The sequence below is a fragment of the Hydractinia symbiolongicarpus genome, chromosome 9 (genome assembly GCF_029227915.1).
Source record: "Hydractinia symbiolongicarpus strain clone_291-10 chromosome 9, HSymV2.1, whole genome shotgun sequence".
Lineage (NCBI taxonomy): Eukaryota > Metazoa > Cnidaria > Hydrozoa > Anthoathecata > Hydractiniidae > Hydractinia > Hydractinia symbiolongicarpus.
This window is the reverse complement of record NC_079883.1, coordinates 5,990,405-6,011,305: the sequence shown is the minus strand read 5'-3', so window position 1 is coordinate 6,011,305 and position 20,901 is coordinate 5,990,405. Positions and strand designations below refer to the sequence as shown.

General features: G+C 33.7%; 1 protein-coding gene across 2 annotated transcripts; it reads left to right on the top strand.

Moving 5' to 3' along the window:
* The first annotated feature begins 1,630 nt into the window (after positions 1–1,630).
* Positions 1,631–18,037, top strand: LOC130656709 (ectonucleoside triphosphate diphosphohydrolase 1-like). 2 transcript variants are annotated; one of them, XM_057459619.1, is made up of 12 exons: positions 1,631–1,733; positions 4,814–4,903; positions 8,819–8,919; positions 10,445–10,550; positions 10,891–11,032; positions 13,849–14,005; positions 14,187–14,381; positions 14,850–14,979; positions 15,877–16,022; positions 16,857–16,970; positions 17,124–17,249; positions 17,430–18,037. In XM_057459619.1, the coding sequence occupies exons 2-12, from the start codon at positions 4,882–4,884 to the stop codon at positions 17,673–17,675; spliced, it is 1,485 nt and encodes a 494-aa protein (XP_057315602.1). In that variant the 5' UTR covers positions 1,631–1,733; positions 4,814–4,881; the 3' UTR covers positions 17,676–18,037. The 2 variants fall into 2 exon arrangements, with proteins under 2 accessions (XP_057315602.1, XP_057315601.1); XM_057459618.1 differs by lacking the exons at positions 1,631–1,733; positions 4,814–4,903 and adding an exon at positions 6,400–6,763.
* The last annotated feature ends 2,864 nt before the right edge of the window (positions 18,038–20,901 follow it).

Here is a 20,901-nt window from a genome sequence, read left to right as displayed (position 1 = left end):
ACTCGTCGGAACATGTCCGTTCTCGTTTAATTTTTTTCAAACTTCGGGTTTCAATCAGCGTCACACACAGAGATTTCCACTCTAGTAATGAATAGACACTGAAAAGAGGCTTTATTGTATTGTATTTTGTTTGGGTGTATGTTAGATAGTTCTCCAGTAATTATCGCTGCGCTCCACTGCACCACGCCACTGATGAGAGGGGAATCGACTACTGTCAGTTGCCGTTGAGTAACAGACCAGAAAGGATCGAAAGAAAAATATCGTGATCGAGAAAGACGACAAATCGATTCACGTATCGTATGTTTTATTATTCCAATTTCCTAGCAAGTAAAAAAGGCCTGGATAGTGGAGCATGGTGATAATCTGCGATACCTCGAAATAGTAAGTGTTTATATCTGATTTTTATTTATATGCGTTGTGTTTTTCTGTGTATTTATTTTCTCTTTTTTTATAGCTTTGAATTGAATACCTATGTGTGTGCTTATCGATCCAAATTCGAAAAGTTTTTGAAAAATCGCATGTTCCTTTTCCTACCGAACACAATGAATTTTACTCTAGTTATGGAAGCCATAATACCTTATTGTACTTTCTTGGTGATTTGACTTGCGTTCGAGTATTGATCTGCGTCTGTGTTTTGTACATACCTACGAAGATGATGTTCACAGTTCTGTGTTAAGAAGGTATCTAAGCAGCAGGAAGCAAAAATTCTTTCCCTTTGTATTGTTGATTCAATATATTGATGTAAATCTTTTACATATAATGTAAACATCCACTCAAATTTTTTTTTTATTTTTTTTAAATCAATACATCACCTGAATACCCGAACTAACATGAATTGCTCATAAAATTTTGCTAGCGTTAGTAATTTTGTGTGAGGTTATCGTTCCTGAATGGTCAAAAATAAAATGAGTCGACGTTATCCTTGTCCCCAGAGCGCTCTGAAATTGACCTGAGCTTTATCCTAAAGAGTTCTGGGGACGAGGATTGGATAAAATAATATTAATATTAGCATCTATCCAGAGTACTTTTGCTGCCACGATACGCTCAAGAGAGCCGTCCTGTGTCAACAAATCATTATGGGAGTAACAATACCCCGGAAAGGAAATTGGTTTGAACCAATAAGTATTAATTACTTGCTTTCTGATCTTAATTAAAATCCATTAAAACTTTGGTTCATATGCAACCTCGACCTAGGGCTCTTCTGAGTCTATAATATATTGCGGGTGACACTCTTTAAAGAAAAAAAGAATAAAGATACTATAGTTTTTAGTAGATGACGGCTTGGATGACGGCGTATTTTTCCGCGGGAAAATGATATGTTTAAGCCTCTTTCATAGTATTTAAGAATACTTAATAAATAATACTTTAAACTTACATACATTTTAAACATGACAAAAAAGAATATACAAAAGTATTATTTCAGTACACATAAACAAAAGGGTCAACAGAAAACTACAATATATTACAATTGGTTTTGGCGCCAATTTTTATAACAGCCTTTAAGTGCTATCATATCTTCCAACAATGTACTATACGATCGTAATGATGACATATTTTAAAAACACATATTTGATCCAAATAATGGTAACTAAAGATCATTATGAAAAACTTCACAATATAATGTCAACAGATAAAGAAAGAAAAATAAATAGTAAAAAAATACCGTTAATGTCATTGAGTAATATGAACTTCCATTTTATGAATTTAATGTTATGAATTTTAATGTGAAAAAGGTAAGGACATGCGATTTTTATTTAAAAAATGCATTAATTTCGTGATTCGAGTTTAAACTAAAATTTTGTTTGTAGCTTGTGTAACAAACTTATTTTATGGTCCTGCTTTTGTTTTACTTTGACCTAGCTTTAACTTTTTTCCCAGAGCCTTTTTTATTTTCATTCTCTCACTTCAATATTAAAATAAAATTCCATTATCTAGCCAGTTCAATATCCAACAGAGACGAACAGGACGTGGAGTCAGTTGTACCATTGTTGCACCTATCTGCATGTGAAACTGAGAAGCTTTTTCGTTTTTATTTACAAAAAATAAGAAACTTTAACTTTTGAATAAGATGTATAGAAAGTGTCGGTATTAAAAGGACACGAAATATCGTTCGAATGAATGACTATTCAGAGTTTTGTGGTAAAGGTATAAAACACAGGGTTAATTGGAATCCAAGAACGCAAATTTGGTAATGGCTACAAAAACAAGAGGATTTCATACCTATTGTAGATCTTGATACTATTTTAGAGGTTTAAATATCTTTAAAACTAACCTTAGCTTCTAATCGAATTTATTTGGACGATAAATTAGTGACCTTAAACTGTTTTATTTGGAGTTTTAGTATTTGTTCTCATCTCGCTTGTCTAACTACACACTTTTCTTCTTTATAAGAATTTTGAGGCTGAGATTTAGCGAAATCACCTAAATTTCCTCATATAAAGAACAAATTAATTCGAGTAAACAATTGTTTTAGCGCAGTTTTTCCTTTCTTTGTATTGCTATACAATGCATGTCTTCTTCGAAATGACTGAATGATTTCCACCTCGTCTACTGCCTTCAATCCTAGAAATATTCTTACCATTTGTTAATCTGACTGTCTATATCCATTTTTAGAAGAACACAAATAAGATCATGTGAGGCTGAAAGAGAGTGAGAATGAACACATTTGAAATAGTAACCTTAGATAAGATAAAAAATATTTTACGTGTTGTTGTTCAACTGCCAGCTCTCGCACGACATGGCATTAAAAACAAAATATGCACATGCGCAAAATATATACAGAAGTTAAATAAAACTAACTCATAAAACGGCACAACATTCAAGCCCAATTTAGACTTTCTTATAAAAAACGTGTAGCTATATGTGGAGGAGGAGGTTCCGAGAAAATATTAATAAAAAATTATAGATTAACTTTTTTTGGAGGTGAAGTTATTTTTCAATGAATGTTGTTCCGTGACGTAAAAAAATGCGCACTGTTAAAATAGTCGTGCTTAATAAGCGTTATGATTTCTTCAGAACAATACTGTGATGCACTTTTAACCCAATAACGCGGCATGCACAGTAATTCTCGCGGTAAATTATACCATTCTGCGTCTTATAATATACTTGTTATATACACGTAATTGTTTCAAGCACACATAATGCCTTTTTCTAAATATAACACATGGTAAAAAAGGCGTGACTTGGTATGGCATAAATCACCGAGGGAACTTTTGTTCAAGGGAGGACACATATATTGAAAAGTGTTCTGTAAGCGTGAATCCGATGTTAACATTTTACTCCCTGCCTCCTCTCGATGTCTTAAACGGTGAAATCAAAAATTGTAATATTTGAGCACCGGTAATCCCTGACATCCAAATCACTCAGGCATTTCAACCACCCAGGCATTTCAACCACCCAGACATCTCAACCACCCAGACATCTCAACCACCCAGACATCTCAACCATCCAGACATATACCACTGTGAAGCGTGCGTGAATGTTAAATCAGTCCAATACTCTCTTTTCAACTAATCAATGTTGTATAGTATAAAATATTCATCAAAAGATGATTCTTCTCCCTCCATCACATCAAGTTGTGTTTTATGGTTCGGTCATTGAGTCACTTCTATCTTAAAAAGTAGATCTTTTTATTTAGAATTGAATATCTTACCTAAAAGGAAGAAGTTTTTGTAGCAAGAGCACTTTGTAGTTATTGCAGTTTAAAACAATTTTAAGAAAAAAAGAAAATGATGACATACTGATGACGACATCAGAGATCTCGAAACATGTTTCACTTACAAAAGTCCGGTCATTTAAAGCAATTAACTTAAATGTCTACGAAAGTTTTTAAAAGTGCAAGTCGTAAAATGAAAGCCTCGTAATTTTTTTCCTTGTTTTGATTAGATTACTAGAAAAGTTGAGGACCTAATAAAGTTTTTTGTCGAAGCGTGATAGCTGGAGTGTTCGTCTCTTCTTATGAGCTTTTTAAATTTTCTAATTCTAAGTTATCAACACAAATTAACTGACCTTCGCACGTCATTTCCTAGTTAGGACAATAAGTGACTAATTTTCAATTAACTTGTTGTATTTTGCTACCTTTCGCTTTTATTTTCTCACTCTTGATGTAACAGTTCATTGAACGGTACGTGTGTCTGATACATCTTCACACTTGCTTCAGCTGGGTAGTTAAATCATGTAAACTTTGCACCAACTTTTAATGTTTTCACAGTTGCTTTAACCTTCGACTGGCAGTTTGAATCGTGTAAACGTTTTTACTGCACCGCTTATCGAGATTTTACGTCAATTAAAACACTGTAGTTAATTTTGGTTTGTATCAAGAAGCGAGATGATGGATTATTTTACAGCTTTCAGTCGAAAATATTTCACTGGAATGTCAACCATCTTTAAACTTAACACGCTATAATATTGTATTTCAGTTTGTTGTCGATTATTCTGACACAAGATCTAGTGTAAAAATTCTTTCTAACATACCTAAACTAACTTTTTACTGCAACATGTAAGTTGCGGTTCTTTCTTTAATTACTGTAGGTTGTAAATAGCTTTCTGATCGATTTTTTTTCTTTACCAGACAAGAAAAAGCATATGATAAAGCATATAAAGTAGCTATATGAGAAAGTATATGACAAGCATAGGTTTGGAATACTATTTAACAAAAACAAAGTTTTAGAACCGTCTTCTCAGTCGATTAAATACAATATGTAAAAATGACAAGTCAGTTATTATTTTCATCGACTTTGAATTGGTAAGAAAGTGCTGACAAATGCATTTTTTATCAATTAAAAAAAATAAAATTTCGTAATTTGTTTTTCAGTGTTATGAAAGTTGAAATTTACAAACGGGATCATATAGAGAGCAAACAAGAAGAAAATATCCCATCAAATGATGAAAGAAACTTGGCAAAGTATGTATTTCGCAATTTATGTATTTTCGTATACTAGCTAACATTGTATTGTCAATTCTATAATATATATCAACTTTGACTTCACCTGTAAGAAAGTCCTTTACTAAGAACATACACTTGGCACTCCTTCTATCGCGGATTCGCAAGAAACCTGAGACTTTTTCAAAAGAGAAAATTCAGGTTATCCCGATTTTGATTTCATAAATGGTTGTTCGACGCCATTTTTGTTCATTTTCACATTTTCAGGACTCTGTTCCGATAGAAAACAGAGAATCTGACTAATCTTCATAATTGTGTCTCATTTGAAAATCTTCCCTGGACGACAAAGTTTTCGTCGTCCTATGAAAATTACGTCACTTGTTTCTGACCAAGGCAGATTTTATTCGCCTCTTCATCACAATCCCACGATATGTCACCCTCAACGGATATTGATCAGATATGATGATGTGCCTGCACTTTTGACCCGCACTTTGTATTTTTCAGCACAACATCAGAAACAGTTAATATTCATTAATAATTTTTCCGCTCTTCAATGACATAATTTTACGGGCCGGATGAAAAGAAGTTGTCTTTGTCAAAAATGCTAATAATGCGACCGACAGTCTACTGGAAAATAAATAACAAAATTGTGACAGCGATATTACGGAATCGTGTGCATCTTTCATAGTGCTGCGTACAAACTCGTTCTCAGCGTCTGTTGTCTCTTTTTTATCGTCCCGATGTCAGAAAAGATACAAGATGCTCTTGAAAAAATGTAGCAAAGTGATGATAAAAAAGTAATTATTCATACTCAGGTTTTCTGTCCGTCTAGATGGCTTTAAAGTGTATCATTTCTTGCACTCTGTTTTTGTGAGTGGTCTGTTTATTACACGCTATTTTTTAAAATGCGGGGATTGAGCTGATGGGATCGTTTCGTAGATACTTTAACTTACCATGTGAAAACGCTGTTTGGGTGGTATTAAATGTTACGATCAAAGTTTTTTTTAATTTTCGACTTGTACTAATAAGCCTCGGTTTCAAGCAGAGGTTAATTACTACAAATAAAAAAAAACTGTTGTAACAGATTATTTGTCTGTTGTATGAACCTGAAGATTGCAAATTTATCAAGTTTCAGGTAAGGATTAGCCAGGAGACACAACATAATCTTTCTTAACCCTAACTATTCTTTGATACTTGAATTTGATATCCTCGAAGAAATCTTAGTTAACTCAACCTCGTTCCCAGGGCATTTTCCCTTGTTAATGAAGTGACGAAAAATTTTTGGCCAGTCTGCAATAACGACGCAGGGGTCACAAAACCTTAGTGACGAGGTTGCAATTAATTAGGCTAGGGGAGGATTTTAAAAATCAGATTTCAAAAATCGCATTCATTTTGTTAGAAAAAGTTATAAAAAAGCAGTGGGAAAGATATATTGTAACAAAATAATTTAATAATAGATAATTAAAATAGGTAGCCTAATTGACAAGAATTGCTTGATTGTTGCATTTGTATTTTTTCTTTATTAACCTCTACGGTGGAGAGAGCTCTATGCGGCTATGCGATTTATGATGCTAATGTATTTATATTCGTTATATCAGGTAAATGAGATTTTTAAAAAGGATGATTAAAGATGTTTAAAAAGCAGGGAAGTCGGAATTAACGTTAATCTATGTGACAGATTTACTGTTTTAAAAAAAATACTTGTTGAAAGTAACAGAGATGGTGTAAGAAAAATTGTGAAGTTAGGAATATATTAACCACATACTATAACGAAGGTTAAAAGCGATTCAACTTGATATAAAAACAAAACAAACATGCAACAAAGACTCGTTACAGAAGACTCCCATCCAAGCTCTAAACCTTGCGTAGTTTGTGGTAAAGGTAGATTAGCAAACTCCATTTTTATTATGTTTATTAACAACCTTGCATCTAGAACTCTTTACTTCTTTATAAATTTATACATGACAAATATAACACAACTAAGAAAGTAAAAGGAGTACGACACCCTCGTCACCAGAGCTTTGTGCTTTTTCGTTTTAAAAAAAGCAAAAATCGCTGGGGACTAGGGTTAGTAGTATCGTTTATTATATGAGGTTGACCGTACTTATTTATAATGATATATCTTGTCAATTGTTTCCAGGAGGAAACACAAGGCGGTTTAAGCGTTTTGAAAGCGCCCAGTTGAGCTCTAATGCTTAATCTCCGCCAAATTAAAAAACCACCTTAGGGCGGGGGTGAAATTGGGATTTGGTAGCAGACCTCTTTCCTGAAAATTACAATAATCCAGCAAACTGAATATATAAACTTTGTACTCTTTCCCCAATGTTTATTCTTTATAGGTAACTATTCTTGTGAACTTCGTTTCAACTTTATGGAAAATGGATACAATTAAACTTTTTGATGTTGTAAATAAATATTGTTTGCTTAAAATTCGATTAATTTTCATGTTTTTAAAAAATCACGTTATGTTAAACAACTTTCTACTTCTGTTTGATGACTATCAGCCTCTTATTCATTTATTTGTTGATAATGCAACTAACGAAGGAGATGAGGACTTTAACAATGACCAAAACCGCACTTGTAAAGATATTGTATATCCTAACAAACAGTACCCCGTTTAGTCTCAATAAATTAAACATTCGACTTCGTTCCCAGCGCATTTTGCCTTTCAAATGAATTTCACACTAGGGTTGGCCAATCCGTAAAAACAGCCAAGAGACCCTGGGGATAAAAAGAACACAGATATGCTGATTAACTAAGTCACCAGTCTTAGAAAGTTTACAGCTGTTTTAGCTAAACATTTTAAAATGAGAATGTCGTGTTATTTCCATATGTTACTAATATCATAATATGTTGCGGTTGTCGTGTGTTTTTTTTCTTTTTATTGTCATTCCTATTGAATAGTAAAACAAAAATTTCATAGAAGACCGAAGTAACAAGCACGCCCATTTATAACGTCTTTCTTAGTTTATAAATTGTCCTCGTTTATTACCACGAATTTTAAAATATCATACGCGAGTGGATGTTGTTAAAATTTATTTTCCAACAAATAGCTATTTCAAACTAAAAATTATTTGACTGTTCATTTATTTGAATAAACTAGTCGTTAGCCCGTGGAAAAATCCACAAGTTCGCCCGTCCTTTAAATTAACACGTTGCAACAAAGTGGACAGAAATATATAGCATTTGGTATTGATGCGCATTTTAAAAATTTCGTCTTTCCGTTATGGGACGCCGCTTTCTCAGACACACAGACAGACGACGGCTAGTATTATAGAGACTAGTCGTTAACCCGTGGAAAAATCCACGGGGTCGCCCGTCGCGTTCGCTCGTTCCTTAAATTTACCCGTCGTAACAAAGTGGATAAAAATATTTCCCATTTGATATTTGTGAGCATTTTAAAAATTTCGTCTTTCCGTTATGGGACGCCGCTTTCTCAGACACACAGACAGACGACGGCTATTATTAAAGAGATAAAATAAATAAGATTTAAAAAATGCATGAAAATTTCTTAAAAGCGTATAATGTGCACGTGTAAAAGAAAACTTAGTGCGTGTGTGCTGGAATTAGCATGAAAAAAGTAATCAATTTTGTCACCAGCGCTCTTTGAGATAAAGAGCTTTGGGATCGAGAATGCAAAATAATGATAGTTTTTTGAAATAAATTTGCTTTTATCCGGTAAATGCCAAAAAAAACAGGCGTAAATCAACTTAGCTGCCTCTATTTTCTTTCAGTGAGGTTGACACCGCCAATACAAAAATAAAATCTCGTTTTCATATATATAAACCACTGGTCATATGTTTTTTTTCTTAATTTTATTACCATTTAGGGTACGCTAACGACATTTTAATACATACTTTACAAAAGGTCACGCAACGTCCCGCTGACTATAATTCAATATTAGATCAATTTAAAAATTTAAAAAAAATATTTTAGGGAAACTTCTTGCTGTCGGTATCTTCCTCATCTTATTGGGTGTACTTGCTGCGTCACTACTTGGTGTGTATAGATCCAAAGAAGACACAAAGATACTCAGGGTATGTATACATTTCATTCTTTTTCGTGAAACATGAATGCCAAAATCACTTTAACTTGTATAATTTTGAGTAAATACAAAAAATATTATTAACCTAAAAAAGCGAAAGCCCAAACGGGACTTAATAGACTATTTTGAAAAAAAAATTAACGTATGACCAAAACATATTTGTTTGGTTTAAAACTGTTCAATCTCTCAATCCGAAATAGGTTTTTAGTGTGGTCAGTTCTGAAGAATTTTTATTCTTTTATTCTATTTTAGTAATGCATAAGTTTCGTTCAACCTTGTCTCCAGGACTTTTTAGGTTTTTTATATTGGGACTTTTTCAGGTTCCGTACTAATATATATACCTAAAAAGCCCTTGGGACGAAGTTAAAGTTTCACTGGCAGCCACAAAACCACTTGATCTTGTAGAAAATTAGAAAATCTAACATGCAGTGTCCGAAAATGACTAGATCTCAAATATAGCCTTTCCAAAATAGTAACCAAGACAACCCGCGGTTAGCAGGAAATGAAAGGGTATCCTGAGCTAAAATAAACCACGTATACAAAAAACTAATCGTGACATTTAATAATTAAAAGCTATACTTTTAAGTAACGTTATCATACTAACTGCATTGTTTGTTCTTCACGTAACAATTATCACAATAAATTTTCTCATTAAATAATGAAAGTAGAAAATGAAAGATTAGAAAATAAATCCAGATCGTACTTTTAGGGTTTTACTTTCGTTTACATATTTTGCCTGTTTATTTATATCATTCTTATTCCAAGTAGTATATAACTTGAGTTGTCCTTTAGTCTAATGGACTAAATTTTACAACTAGCTCTCATGTCGTATTTTGACTATAAAAAATTAAATCACACCAAATATTAAGGTAAATTCTGAGATTACTTCAATCTGCGATATGTTGATAGAACCACAGATCGACATATAAAAATCATAAGAATACATGAAAATTAGGGCTAATATAATTCACTATATGACTTACACGTGCTAACTCTAACGTAGGGCCTATAGCGTTCTTTATAAGAGGTTATGTCGCGAATTTTGTAACTTTGTTAGGGTTATGTCGCGAATTTTTAACTTTCGCAATCAAGAATTACCGAGCGAAAACTCTTTAACAGTGAAAGTGTCTAACTTAAAATGTTTGAACTCAATCGTTTAACAAAACCAAAGTTGTCTGTATAAAACACAAAATAAGGTGCTCGGTTCAGTTGAACTTTATTATTCTCATATCTAGCATTTGTGTTTATTTTGTTAGTTTCATTTTCGTATTTTTTGTATTTCTTTTTGAGTAATTAGAATTTTGCTAAGAGGCAGGTTTCGCCATCTGCCTTAATAAGTCTCTGTCTTGCCATTCTCCTTCCTTCTTCCGTAAAAAGATTATAGTTCTCACCTAACTCAGCAGCATTATCCTTACAAGCATTTGGGCGTAGAGATGACTCTGCGAAGAAAAGTAACTAACTGATGACCACACCACATCGAGGTGCGGCAAGGTATTTGCATTAACATGATTTTTTAGGGTCGCTTTGGCATTATATTTGATGCTGGAGGTTCAGGAACACGAATGGCAGTGTACGAATACACGGATAATAAGATGAAAGAATTGGAATATATCAAATGCGAAGGTAAGTTTCTTTAATGATCTTAGATCGACATTTAAAAAGCTTAAAAATAGAAGCTTACTGTCGAAGAAACTAAAGCGCTGTTTATTACAATCCTAAGGCTTGTAAATCATATTTTTGAATAGATACGCACAGATATGTAAAAAAAAAACGCTTGTTAAACATAATGTTATTTTATGTCAACAAGTTTAATTACAATTTCATTTACGGATAGTAAGTTTCGAAACAAAATCTCATGTTCTTGTATGAACATACGAATACTGGTATTTACAGAAACTCCACGTGAGGATGTTATGTACGTTCGTCCTTTTGTCTTGCTTACTTTTGTCTTGTTTACCTGTAGATAACGGATTAGCAAAATTTGTTGGTCGTGAAAATGAAATCGCTGCACCACTAAACCGTTGTTTGGAAAAAGCTGAAAAGCAGGTTCCTTTGCAAGTTGAAGGTTCAACACCAATTTACATGTCAGGAACAGCTGGAATGAGGTAGCTTCTTGGAATTGCTCCCATTTGAAATTAAAATTTCTTCTTTATTGCTGTGGAAAGTTTATCATTTCTTGAACATGATAGTTTAGTAGGCGACGTTTCGGGAGATCCTTTTCCCATCATCGGGCAAAGTAAAATGGTTTGATTCGAAGTAAAGGTACTGGTCAGTGTGTGTTGGTTTACGATTCACTGAAACTGAAATGGAACCATTTTTGCGTTTGACCAAAGTGTCCAGGAAATCAAACCATCAGAAATCTTGCAAAGAAAGTGTCATATCTTCATTACTGAATCGTGCCAACAGCGTAGTAAGTGACAAACAGGAGAGGAAAGAAGAAATTCGACGTATAAGAAATGCATTAATCGCAAATGGATACAGTCATCGCGCAAGTAGAAAATAAAATGAAGAGAAGATGCAACGGAGACAACAAGGAAACATCAGAGGATTTCATCGCATCACCATTCCTACCCTTTGTACCAGGTACTAGCGAGATCATTCGTCGAGTTTTAAGGCAACACAAGATCAAATGCATTCTTAACTCTAAAGACACCCTAAGAAGCACTTTGTCTAAAGCAAAAGACAAAATAAACATGGAAGAACAATGCAATGTTGTTTACGAAATCCCGTGTAAAGATTGTGATGCAGTGTACATAGGCGAAACAAAAAGAAAGTTTAAGCAAAGAGTACAAGAACATATGCGCGCAGTGAGAAACGGAGATGTGAAGAAAAACGAAATTGCGAACCACAGCTGGAGCAGAAGTCATCAGTTTAATTGGGATGAGAAGAAAATCATTGACAGAGAGTCCAAAACAACGGTCAGGAAGATTAAAGAAACCATCAACAGTGTAGCACGTAACAAACACATTAACAGCATCTCGTATAAACGTCCTGAGATTTGGTTACCAGCCCTACAGAAGAAGTAGTTGCCTACATCTAGGTCCGAAAATGTTAATTACCGTAATTAACTGTAATTATCAGCTTGTTTCTGATTGGTTAATTTTCATGAATTTCATGAATTCCGATCCTCTGCAATTATATAAATACATGCGCAACATCATTTTACTTTTCCCGATGATGGGAGAACGATCTCCCGAAACGTCGCCTACTAAACTATCATGTTCAAGAAATGATAAACTTTCCACAGCAATATGAATACTGAACAGACAAACTGAAATTATATCTTCAATAATTTTTTATTTACTCTGTTTTAATACTGAATAAACCTCTTCAAAACAACTACAATACTTTGAATAAGTTGAAAATTCACAGAGCCGTGCAATTCTTTTAGTCTGTTAAACCTATAGAAAACCACACAATTAGGCGGGGGAAGGAGCGATAAAATAGTATCTACCTAAAAGGCTACCATGGTTGGCCTTGCAAATCTCACTTTCTGAATGTTAAATCATCTAAAAATGATTTAATTATTGTATTACCAAAACTCATTACAAGCTCGTGAGCTTGTATTAAAACGCAAATGTGTCCTACGAGAATGGAAATTTTTCCCTCTCTGAGCACCGACATGGGAGTAGTCGTGTGTTCGAATCTTATCTTGGTAGCTCGTGAGCTTGTATTAAAACGCAAATGTGTCCTACGAGAATGGAAATTTTTCCCTCTCTGAGCACCGACATGGGAGTAGTCGTGTGTTCGAATCTTATCTTGGTAACTATTTTTACTTTTTTTTTTGTTTTATTTTTAAAAAGATAAGATAAGTGTTCAAAAGCGTTATTTAACTAACTTGTAAATTAAAGGTGTTTCCACCAAATTTTTCAAAAGTGAATGTAGGCAAAATTAAGGTCTCCTCAAATGCCTGGAAAGTAGTCTGCGAAAAATTAAATTTCCACAACAAAACTTAAGAGGAAAACGAAGACGCTCCACCATATATTAATAATAACAAGAACGAAATTCTTTTTGCTACGCTAATGACACGCCAACGTAGAGAAATATGGTTTCGGAAACACTCCGAAAGAACGTAAATTTTCCGATTCCGTTTGTTGTTAATTGTCTCCGCGCGAAAAGTGCACAGGATTCTTTGTGACAATTCTGGTAATAATTTTTTTTAACTGCAGCTATTTTTTTCGAACAATTAAAATTTACTCATACATTATTTTTTATTTTTTTATTTTGCTTTTTCTCACTGAGTGACTTTCTTATTCCCCGTTTTTTTTGTTTTTTTGTTTGTTTGTTTTTTTTTTGGGGGGGGGGGGGAGTACTGAATTATTGAATTTCGCAAATTTTAGGTGGGGCTTGTGGTTTTTCTTCTTTCTGTCAGTCAGTTTACCCCAGACTGACCCATCAAAAATTGACTATTCGAGGAATTTTCCATTCAAAAAGATCTCACAAATCAATTTTGAAAAATAACTGCGTAGTGCGTAACAAATATTATTGCCTATCTGATTAGCAAAATGTCGTGTCTAACTTCGTAACAAAAATCACAATTTAATAGACAGCTTCTTGTAAACTTTATTCGCGAGGTTGTTTACGTATATCATACGTCTTGTTGTTGCTTGCGGCTATTAAGCGAAAGGAATATTGTGTTTTTTTATTGTTTTTTTTTTTCACTTTTTGAAAGTTATTAGGGGCGCCTTTTTTGCCCGAAGTTGTTATTATCCTGCTTTTCATTTTAAAAGAAATAGTACCTCTTTCTCTAAAAAATTAAAAGCAAAAAAAAAAATGGTACAGAAAGAAATGTTGAATTGTCTCCTTGTAAGAAAATGGTAGAGCATGAAATTTCTTCCTCCTTTGGTACGAGAATTGTTGACATAGTTAAAAAATCTTACTGGACAATGCAGCGTCATTTCTTTGCTACTTCTTTTTGTAGGCTTCTTAACGAAAGTAGCAGTAAAAACATATGGAAAACAGTTCGTGGGGTTTTAAATAATGGAAGTTTCCTTGTTAAAATGGTTGGAACTTTACCAGGAAAAAAAGAAGCAGCTTACTCATGGACAACTATAAATTCTTTACTTCAAACAAAGCAGGTAGAATTTTATGTTTACAAAAATAAACTATCCCGAGAAAAACTTAAAAGTTGAGGAAATACTCCACCATCTTCTCTTCTTTCGTTATCTGAGTTGTTTTCTGAATATCTCATTTTTAATTCTGAATTTTTGTGTGTTGTGACGTTGTGATTATAAGTTATTCAACAAAACTTTCTTTTAGAATACTTCTGGCTTACTGGAGTTAGGCAGCACATCCTTGCAATTGTCTTTCGAGTCTCATACACCTGCGGCTATACCATCTGCGCATAAAGATGAAGTAAAGTTTAACGGAAAGAAGTATAATATATATGCACATTCGTATCTTTGTTTTGGCGCTACAGAGTTCATAAAAAAATATAGAGCTTTTGTCATAAAGGTACGGTTTCGATTTAAAAAGGGGTAATGTCCACTTTGTTATTTATCCCTATAAAAAATTTCTAAAAGCAAGGACGTGAATACGTGAAGGATTAATCACAGAAACACTTAGTTTGTGCAGTTGTTTGACGTAAGCGTTACTCGCAAATGTGTACGGTGCCTTACTTTAATGCGAAGAAAAAAAAAACAGCTTACAAACTCGCAAGTCGTTTTTGCAACCGCATAAAATTTGTACCCTCGCTTGCCTGTCTGTCTTTCAGTCGGTCTGTGAACCAAAATACTTCCACAGGCTAATGACTAGTCAGTTTAATAATGGCGGCGTAGAAATGATGTTACCGTGCTACCCAAACATTCAGATTCTACCTAATCAATTTTTTGTGTCTCGTAAAACCCTATTTTTCGCTTGTCACAATTATGCTAATCAGAATCGATCACGAAGTGCAAAATACTGTACTTACTTTTACTTTAGGAAGCCAACTTTTCATCAACAATAGAAGATCCGTGTTTATTTCAAGGATACAACGTCACAGTACAATCCAGCATATGGAAAGAAGCATGTGTGCGGATGTTAGTTGATGACAAAGCCATGGCGGCGCACGGTGAGTTCTCATCAAAGTATCTATTAGTATTATGCATAAATAAATAAACTGGGAGCTAAGTTGATGAACCTCGTTCGCAAGATGTTTTACCTTTTCGATGAATTTGATAGTGGCGGAGATTTAGCCGCTCCGTAATAATGGCTCGGGGGCTACAAGATCCTGGGGACAAGGTTATAAGTTGATGTGACATAAAACAGAGTAGACTTCATTCCCAAGCAAAATATATGACAACTTGTTGTTTGACCTAGAAGGATGTGCTAGCTCAATCTCGTTCCAACTAACTGTTGTCTTCTGTTGTATGAGGATCGATTGGATTTATCTTATACATTAAGTTGAAAGACGTATTTTACGGTTTAAGGTCCAAAAAAATTGGCAAAGTATATTTTCGATTTTGTCATACGGAGATATTTCGCGATTATTTTTTTTTCGCGAATGAACTATTTTAAGTTTTTTTTGCAAATAAATATTTCCATCAATGTATTAGTATCTTTTAAATTTAATTTTAATTTATTTCGAGCCTATTAGGGTGGCCATTATTTCCAACGAATACAAAAAGGAAATTTACTGAAAAAAATAAGAGAAGAAAAATTAAAAAAATCCTTCAAAAGATTCGTGAAGATTTATTTTTTGCGCGTTTGCTAGTGATTGACATAGGAGATATGAAACCCTCTAAAAGCCTGTTTGAAAACAATATCAACCTCATCCCTGGTGACTTTTTCCGATAATCCTTTAAAAGAGCGCTCCTGGAAATGACGTTTTTGAAGAAAATTAGAACTATTGCACTAGGTGCATGAAGAGCGGAACATTGTTTGAGAATGTGTCTAAATCATGATTGTGTTGAAACAAGCGTTCCGAAAAGCTTTCAGTCTCAGTTTAGGTTGTTCTCTCTTTCTGTAGGAACAACTTCGTACACGTTGGTTGGAACAAGCAATTACACACAATGTCTTAACACTATCAAAAAGATGCACAATGAAAGCTTATGTACTAAAGACGAGTGCAAAGAGAATGATTTTTTACAAGAACATGCTGCAGGACTGTTTACAGTAAGTTTAACTACGCAATCGTCATATGTGCAAAATTACACATACCTATTACAATCGATGTGGATTTTTATATTACTGTTCGTATGACATTTAAATTGTTTATAACAATAGAGCTTCGTGGCTATTAAGTTGAATCTGTTCTCTCCTTTCAAAAAAATAGTAGCAAAATAAGAATAACCTTACTACTGAACAAAAACCATTTATCCGACTACTTTATTTTCTCGTGTACGAAGCCCAGGCGTTCTTTAAAAATAAACCATAAAAATAACATATTCTAAGAGCGTTTAATTAAAGAAAAGGGAGGTATTAATACAAAAAGGCAGAAAAGTTTCAACACACCCATATTGCTCGTCTATTTTTTTTCCTTTTTTTTGAAATTTTCGTGATTATAAAATCGTTCCGATAAATATATAATGCATTTGAAGAGTTTTGAACTGTGTTGTAAAGAGATTTTATTCACGAGGAACGATTGTATTCAAAATCTGTTTTTAAAGGCTTTTTTGGAGATGTTTATTCGGAAAATACAGCATATAAATGTTTCCATCGTTATACATAATTAGAATCGTTAAAAGACAGTAAATCAATTCTTAAAAAGAGGGGCCAAAATTTTAAAAAAATCATAGATGCTCATTTATCGTTTTTGTTGTCGTTTTAAAAAGTCGAAGTACAAAAACAACTTCCCTCTCCCCTTCCCCCTTCGCCACCACTGTCTTTTTTAAGTTTAAAATTTGTTCCTTGCTTCCTTGCTTGCTTGGTTAACGCAAACATGATTTATTCCCTAAAATACAGCATTAATATAGAGAAATGTTATACTATTTTTTGGGTTCAATTTAGGCCATTGGTGGGGGAGTATATTTCTCATCGTCCTTCTTAAATATCCCACAACCAACCACTTTGACGAGCTACATGAATGCAACTATGACGCTATGTAGCTATACATTTCAACGTGTAAGTAGATTTATGCATTATTATAAATGTTAAGCAATTCAAAATTAACACGTTTTTTCCCAATGTTGTAAAAGTTAGCTGTGTCTCTTCTGACCAATCAACAACTTACTATGTTCATGATTGCAGAGCATACAGAACGTTTTTTCTCTGTAGTTGAAAAAGATGAAATCTTTCACTGATTTTGCAGTTAACTACTGTCTCAATGACGTGTACAATTACTATATCATGAACGATATATTGAAGTTGGGCGGAAAAGGAACTGTGCAATTCAAACGAAAGGTGAGTGTTAACTGCATGGTGTAAATTATGTGTTCGCCTGTGACAACCTTGTCCCCAGGACCGTTCACCGTCCCTGACTTCAAAGGTACGAATATTTGTCCTGGAGACGAAGTTTTTAATATGGTTTTAATATATTTTAAACTTGATATACCTTGTTAGTATCTGTTTCTGTTTCTTCAGATAAATGGCGAACGATTAGTATGGACAGTCGGCTCCATGTTGAATCATGTTGATGAAATGTCGCCTGTTTTAGTGGAACGATCAAGAAAAATATCAAGCTTGGTCTTCAATCTATTTATAGTTGTCTCTGTCCTATTTATAGTAATAGGCTTTGTTCTGATAGTTCGATCACGTGACTACTTTAGAAGAGAATGGAGTATCAACAATTCTAACAACAACGTTAATCCACAATCAATTAATTTATAGACAATTGGATAAATTATTGATAAAATATTTGGATATTGTTATGTTCTGGTCTACAGAACGTACATGGGGAGAGAACCTTCACCGAGATGTATCATATTAATACGCAAAGGAAGACGAGAATCTCCTTGGATGCTTCAACACAGATACGACCCTTGCTGGTTGCCTAGTAACGACCCTTGCTGGTTGTTACTAGGGAGATTAAATCTTATTGGTTGCCATAAAAGACGTGAGTATCTCATCAAACGGAGAACTGTAAAAAGCACGTAATTTTTAAAAACTTATTAAGTAAATAGAATAAATTAATTTGTCAAATTATATACCACTTTAAAATAATTGTACGTGAAAAAATATTTATTCTCATACTTACTCGTTTTTATAACTATATATTGAAATCACATGACCAGCCAGAATCAGGTCCAGAATCAAGTCCCGTACCGACGTAGAAAACCGAAGAATCCTTGGGGACAAGCTGATTAGAACAATATATAAGCAATGTGAGAAGCCATACGTCTAACTCTTTGGTTTATTGATAGGTACAATTCGAAACTGTCCCACTGTTTTATTATTGCTCATTGAACAGCAAGTTCATAGTTCGCTGTAAACAGTCATGGGATCGAGCTTGGTACGCAACCACTGGACCTTTATTGGCGTCAAATAGCGTGATTCTTTACAAAGCTTTGAAGATAGAGGGAAGTCGTATATGAGAGATATTTATTTAACAAAAATGTTTATGAAACACATATAAAACCAAGGATCGATCGAGGGTTATTGATAAAGTTCTTGTAAGTTATAGAAAATCCAATGTCTCTTCTGCCACAAGATAACGAATGTTGGCTCCAATTGAAGTTGATAAGAAGAAAAAGAAAGGAAAAAGTACGTTGCAGAAAATGAAAAGTTATCACAGAGCAAGCAAGTCTACGTCTGAACAGTGAAGTTTGAGTTAGACAATACATTAAGAAGACAAAGTAACCTGCTTGGATAAAGAATAAATTCTTGATATAATACTCTTGAAAAGAAACAAAGTTGAGAAATAAAACAACGTAAAGGCCCTGCTACAGACATTCCAATGACATCTCTATGGAAGCAAAAGGTTTTACCCTAACCTGACACTGAACAAATCCAAGGAAAACTGGACATCATCACTGCTAACACCATAAAGACTCCCCCTATAGCTAAAATGTGCTGTGACAATGCATTGCGCTAGTCTGCAGATTCAAAAGATGATCCTACTAATCAAAGCCATGATTGTTAAATACAATTAACAAAACACCAACTAGAACACCATCCAATGTGGTATAAAACGAATGCATGGCAAGCAATGCTGTTGTTGTAATGAAGAAAGAAGAAACTTTACATGAACGACAAATGGAGTATGAACAAATACATCATGCTTGTGTGTTTTCACATCATGATTTGAGATTAAGAAATCAATGTTCCAGTAGTAAGTTGCTACGACGTTTTAAAACAAGAGGGGTGCAAAACGATATTGCAGCGAAAAAGAAAGAGGTCAATGGAAGACGATGTTCCTGCAAAAGCAACTTTAGTTGCAACAAGTTCCCTTCAGCTTATGCTTAAGGAAACCGCAACTTCTACAAGAACAGTGGTAGACACATATTGGAAGAGTCAAAGAAAGATGAGAACGTATATAACGTATTTGTTTGTCAGTTGTATCTTTAACTTAGGTTCTTGGAAACGCAAATTTTTTAAAAAAAAGAAATAGAAATATATTATAAAACTGCAAGGAAGGGGGAAACTCATGACATCTTGTATCCTTTGGTTTTTGGGAATGCAAATAAAGCACAGCCGTAATAACGAAACAGTACGAGAAAAACAAGCAAAAATTACAACTGATGAAAAAAGAGACATCGTGTTTTTCTAAAAATCAAATACTACAAAAACTTCTCTTCTATTTATGCATTAAATAATTTAGTGACTCTAGATAACGTGTGGATGAAAGAACTGTTGCAAACAAAGTCATTTTATCTTCTAAATTGTGGAGAAGACTAAGACGAACAAGATATCTTTGCAGGGTAAAAGGGATAGGAAGAGGCAATGTATTTTCTCTGCTTAAATTATTATCTTTAATAAAATTCAGAACAGATTACATAAATTCACCAGAAACTTAAAACTGAAAAAACTGTTTTTTGTTTTCAAATTCAAATATAAGAACATAAGAATCTGTATTCTTGTTAATGACATCACTGTTCAACTTCGTCCCCAGGACTATTTGCTTCTCAGCGGCGCATTTTACAATATAAAGATCTGTGATCATTTGCACAAGTAACAATAGAATATATTTTATTTTTATGTACTTATTCTTTGCATATAGTCAATAAAATATACCTACGTCTTGTACAAAGACGAAGGTCAAATAAAAAAATATAATGGATTAAAAAGTTTTACTATTCCAAGGTCTAGTTCTGTTTCAATTAATTTGATATAGACCCCAGTTGTGGAATTCATTTTCGACTGAGGATATAAAAATGTTATGAATATATAATACTTTTCAACATGTTAGTTCTTACATAGGTGAATATTTATCATAGCACATCCGTATTTCATTCTCAACAGAGAATGCTTCACCCCGATCAGACCTCTGATCATGACGGGCGAGTATAATGCGTGTAAGTCATACTTCAGTATGACTTACACAGTATGTTACTTCTTAACAATTCGTAATAGTAATATTGTGAGCCAATATTTGTATGTAAGAGTGCGTAGGAATTACTAATAAATGAGGACGACTTATTTATATAAATATATATTTTATATGCTGTTGTAAATAATAATGTGAATGTACAGGCTCAATGCTTTCTACTTTCTTCTGCCATTTTATTGTGAACAATTATCGCATATGTAACTTTTTCTTATTATAGGCGAAATATATCTATATATCTATCCAAAAGTTGTCTCTGTAGCAGTCTCTAAAAAATGGTTTGTGAACCATTTTCGGAGGACTAGACCCTGTGATGTTATTTAAACCTATTTTAACGGATACTGTTTTAAGCGTCAGTCATGTAGGAGGGATTCAATCCATATTATTAAATACGTCAATATATAACAAAAACATCCTTTCTGACTCCGATAAATCCCGATCTATACAAATCTACAACTCGCATTTTGATGTTGTTGGTAAACCACTAAAAATAAAATAAGCATTTTCCAGACCGCATCAACAGACCGTGTGGTGTAATATTGTAAGCATTGTAAGCATTGGTGCACAACA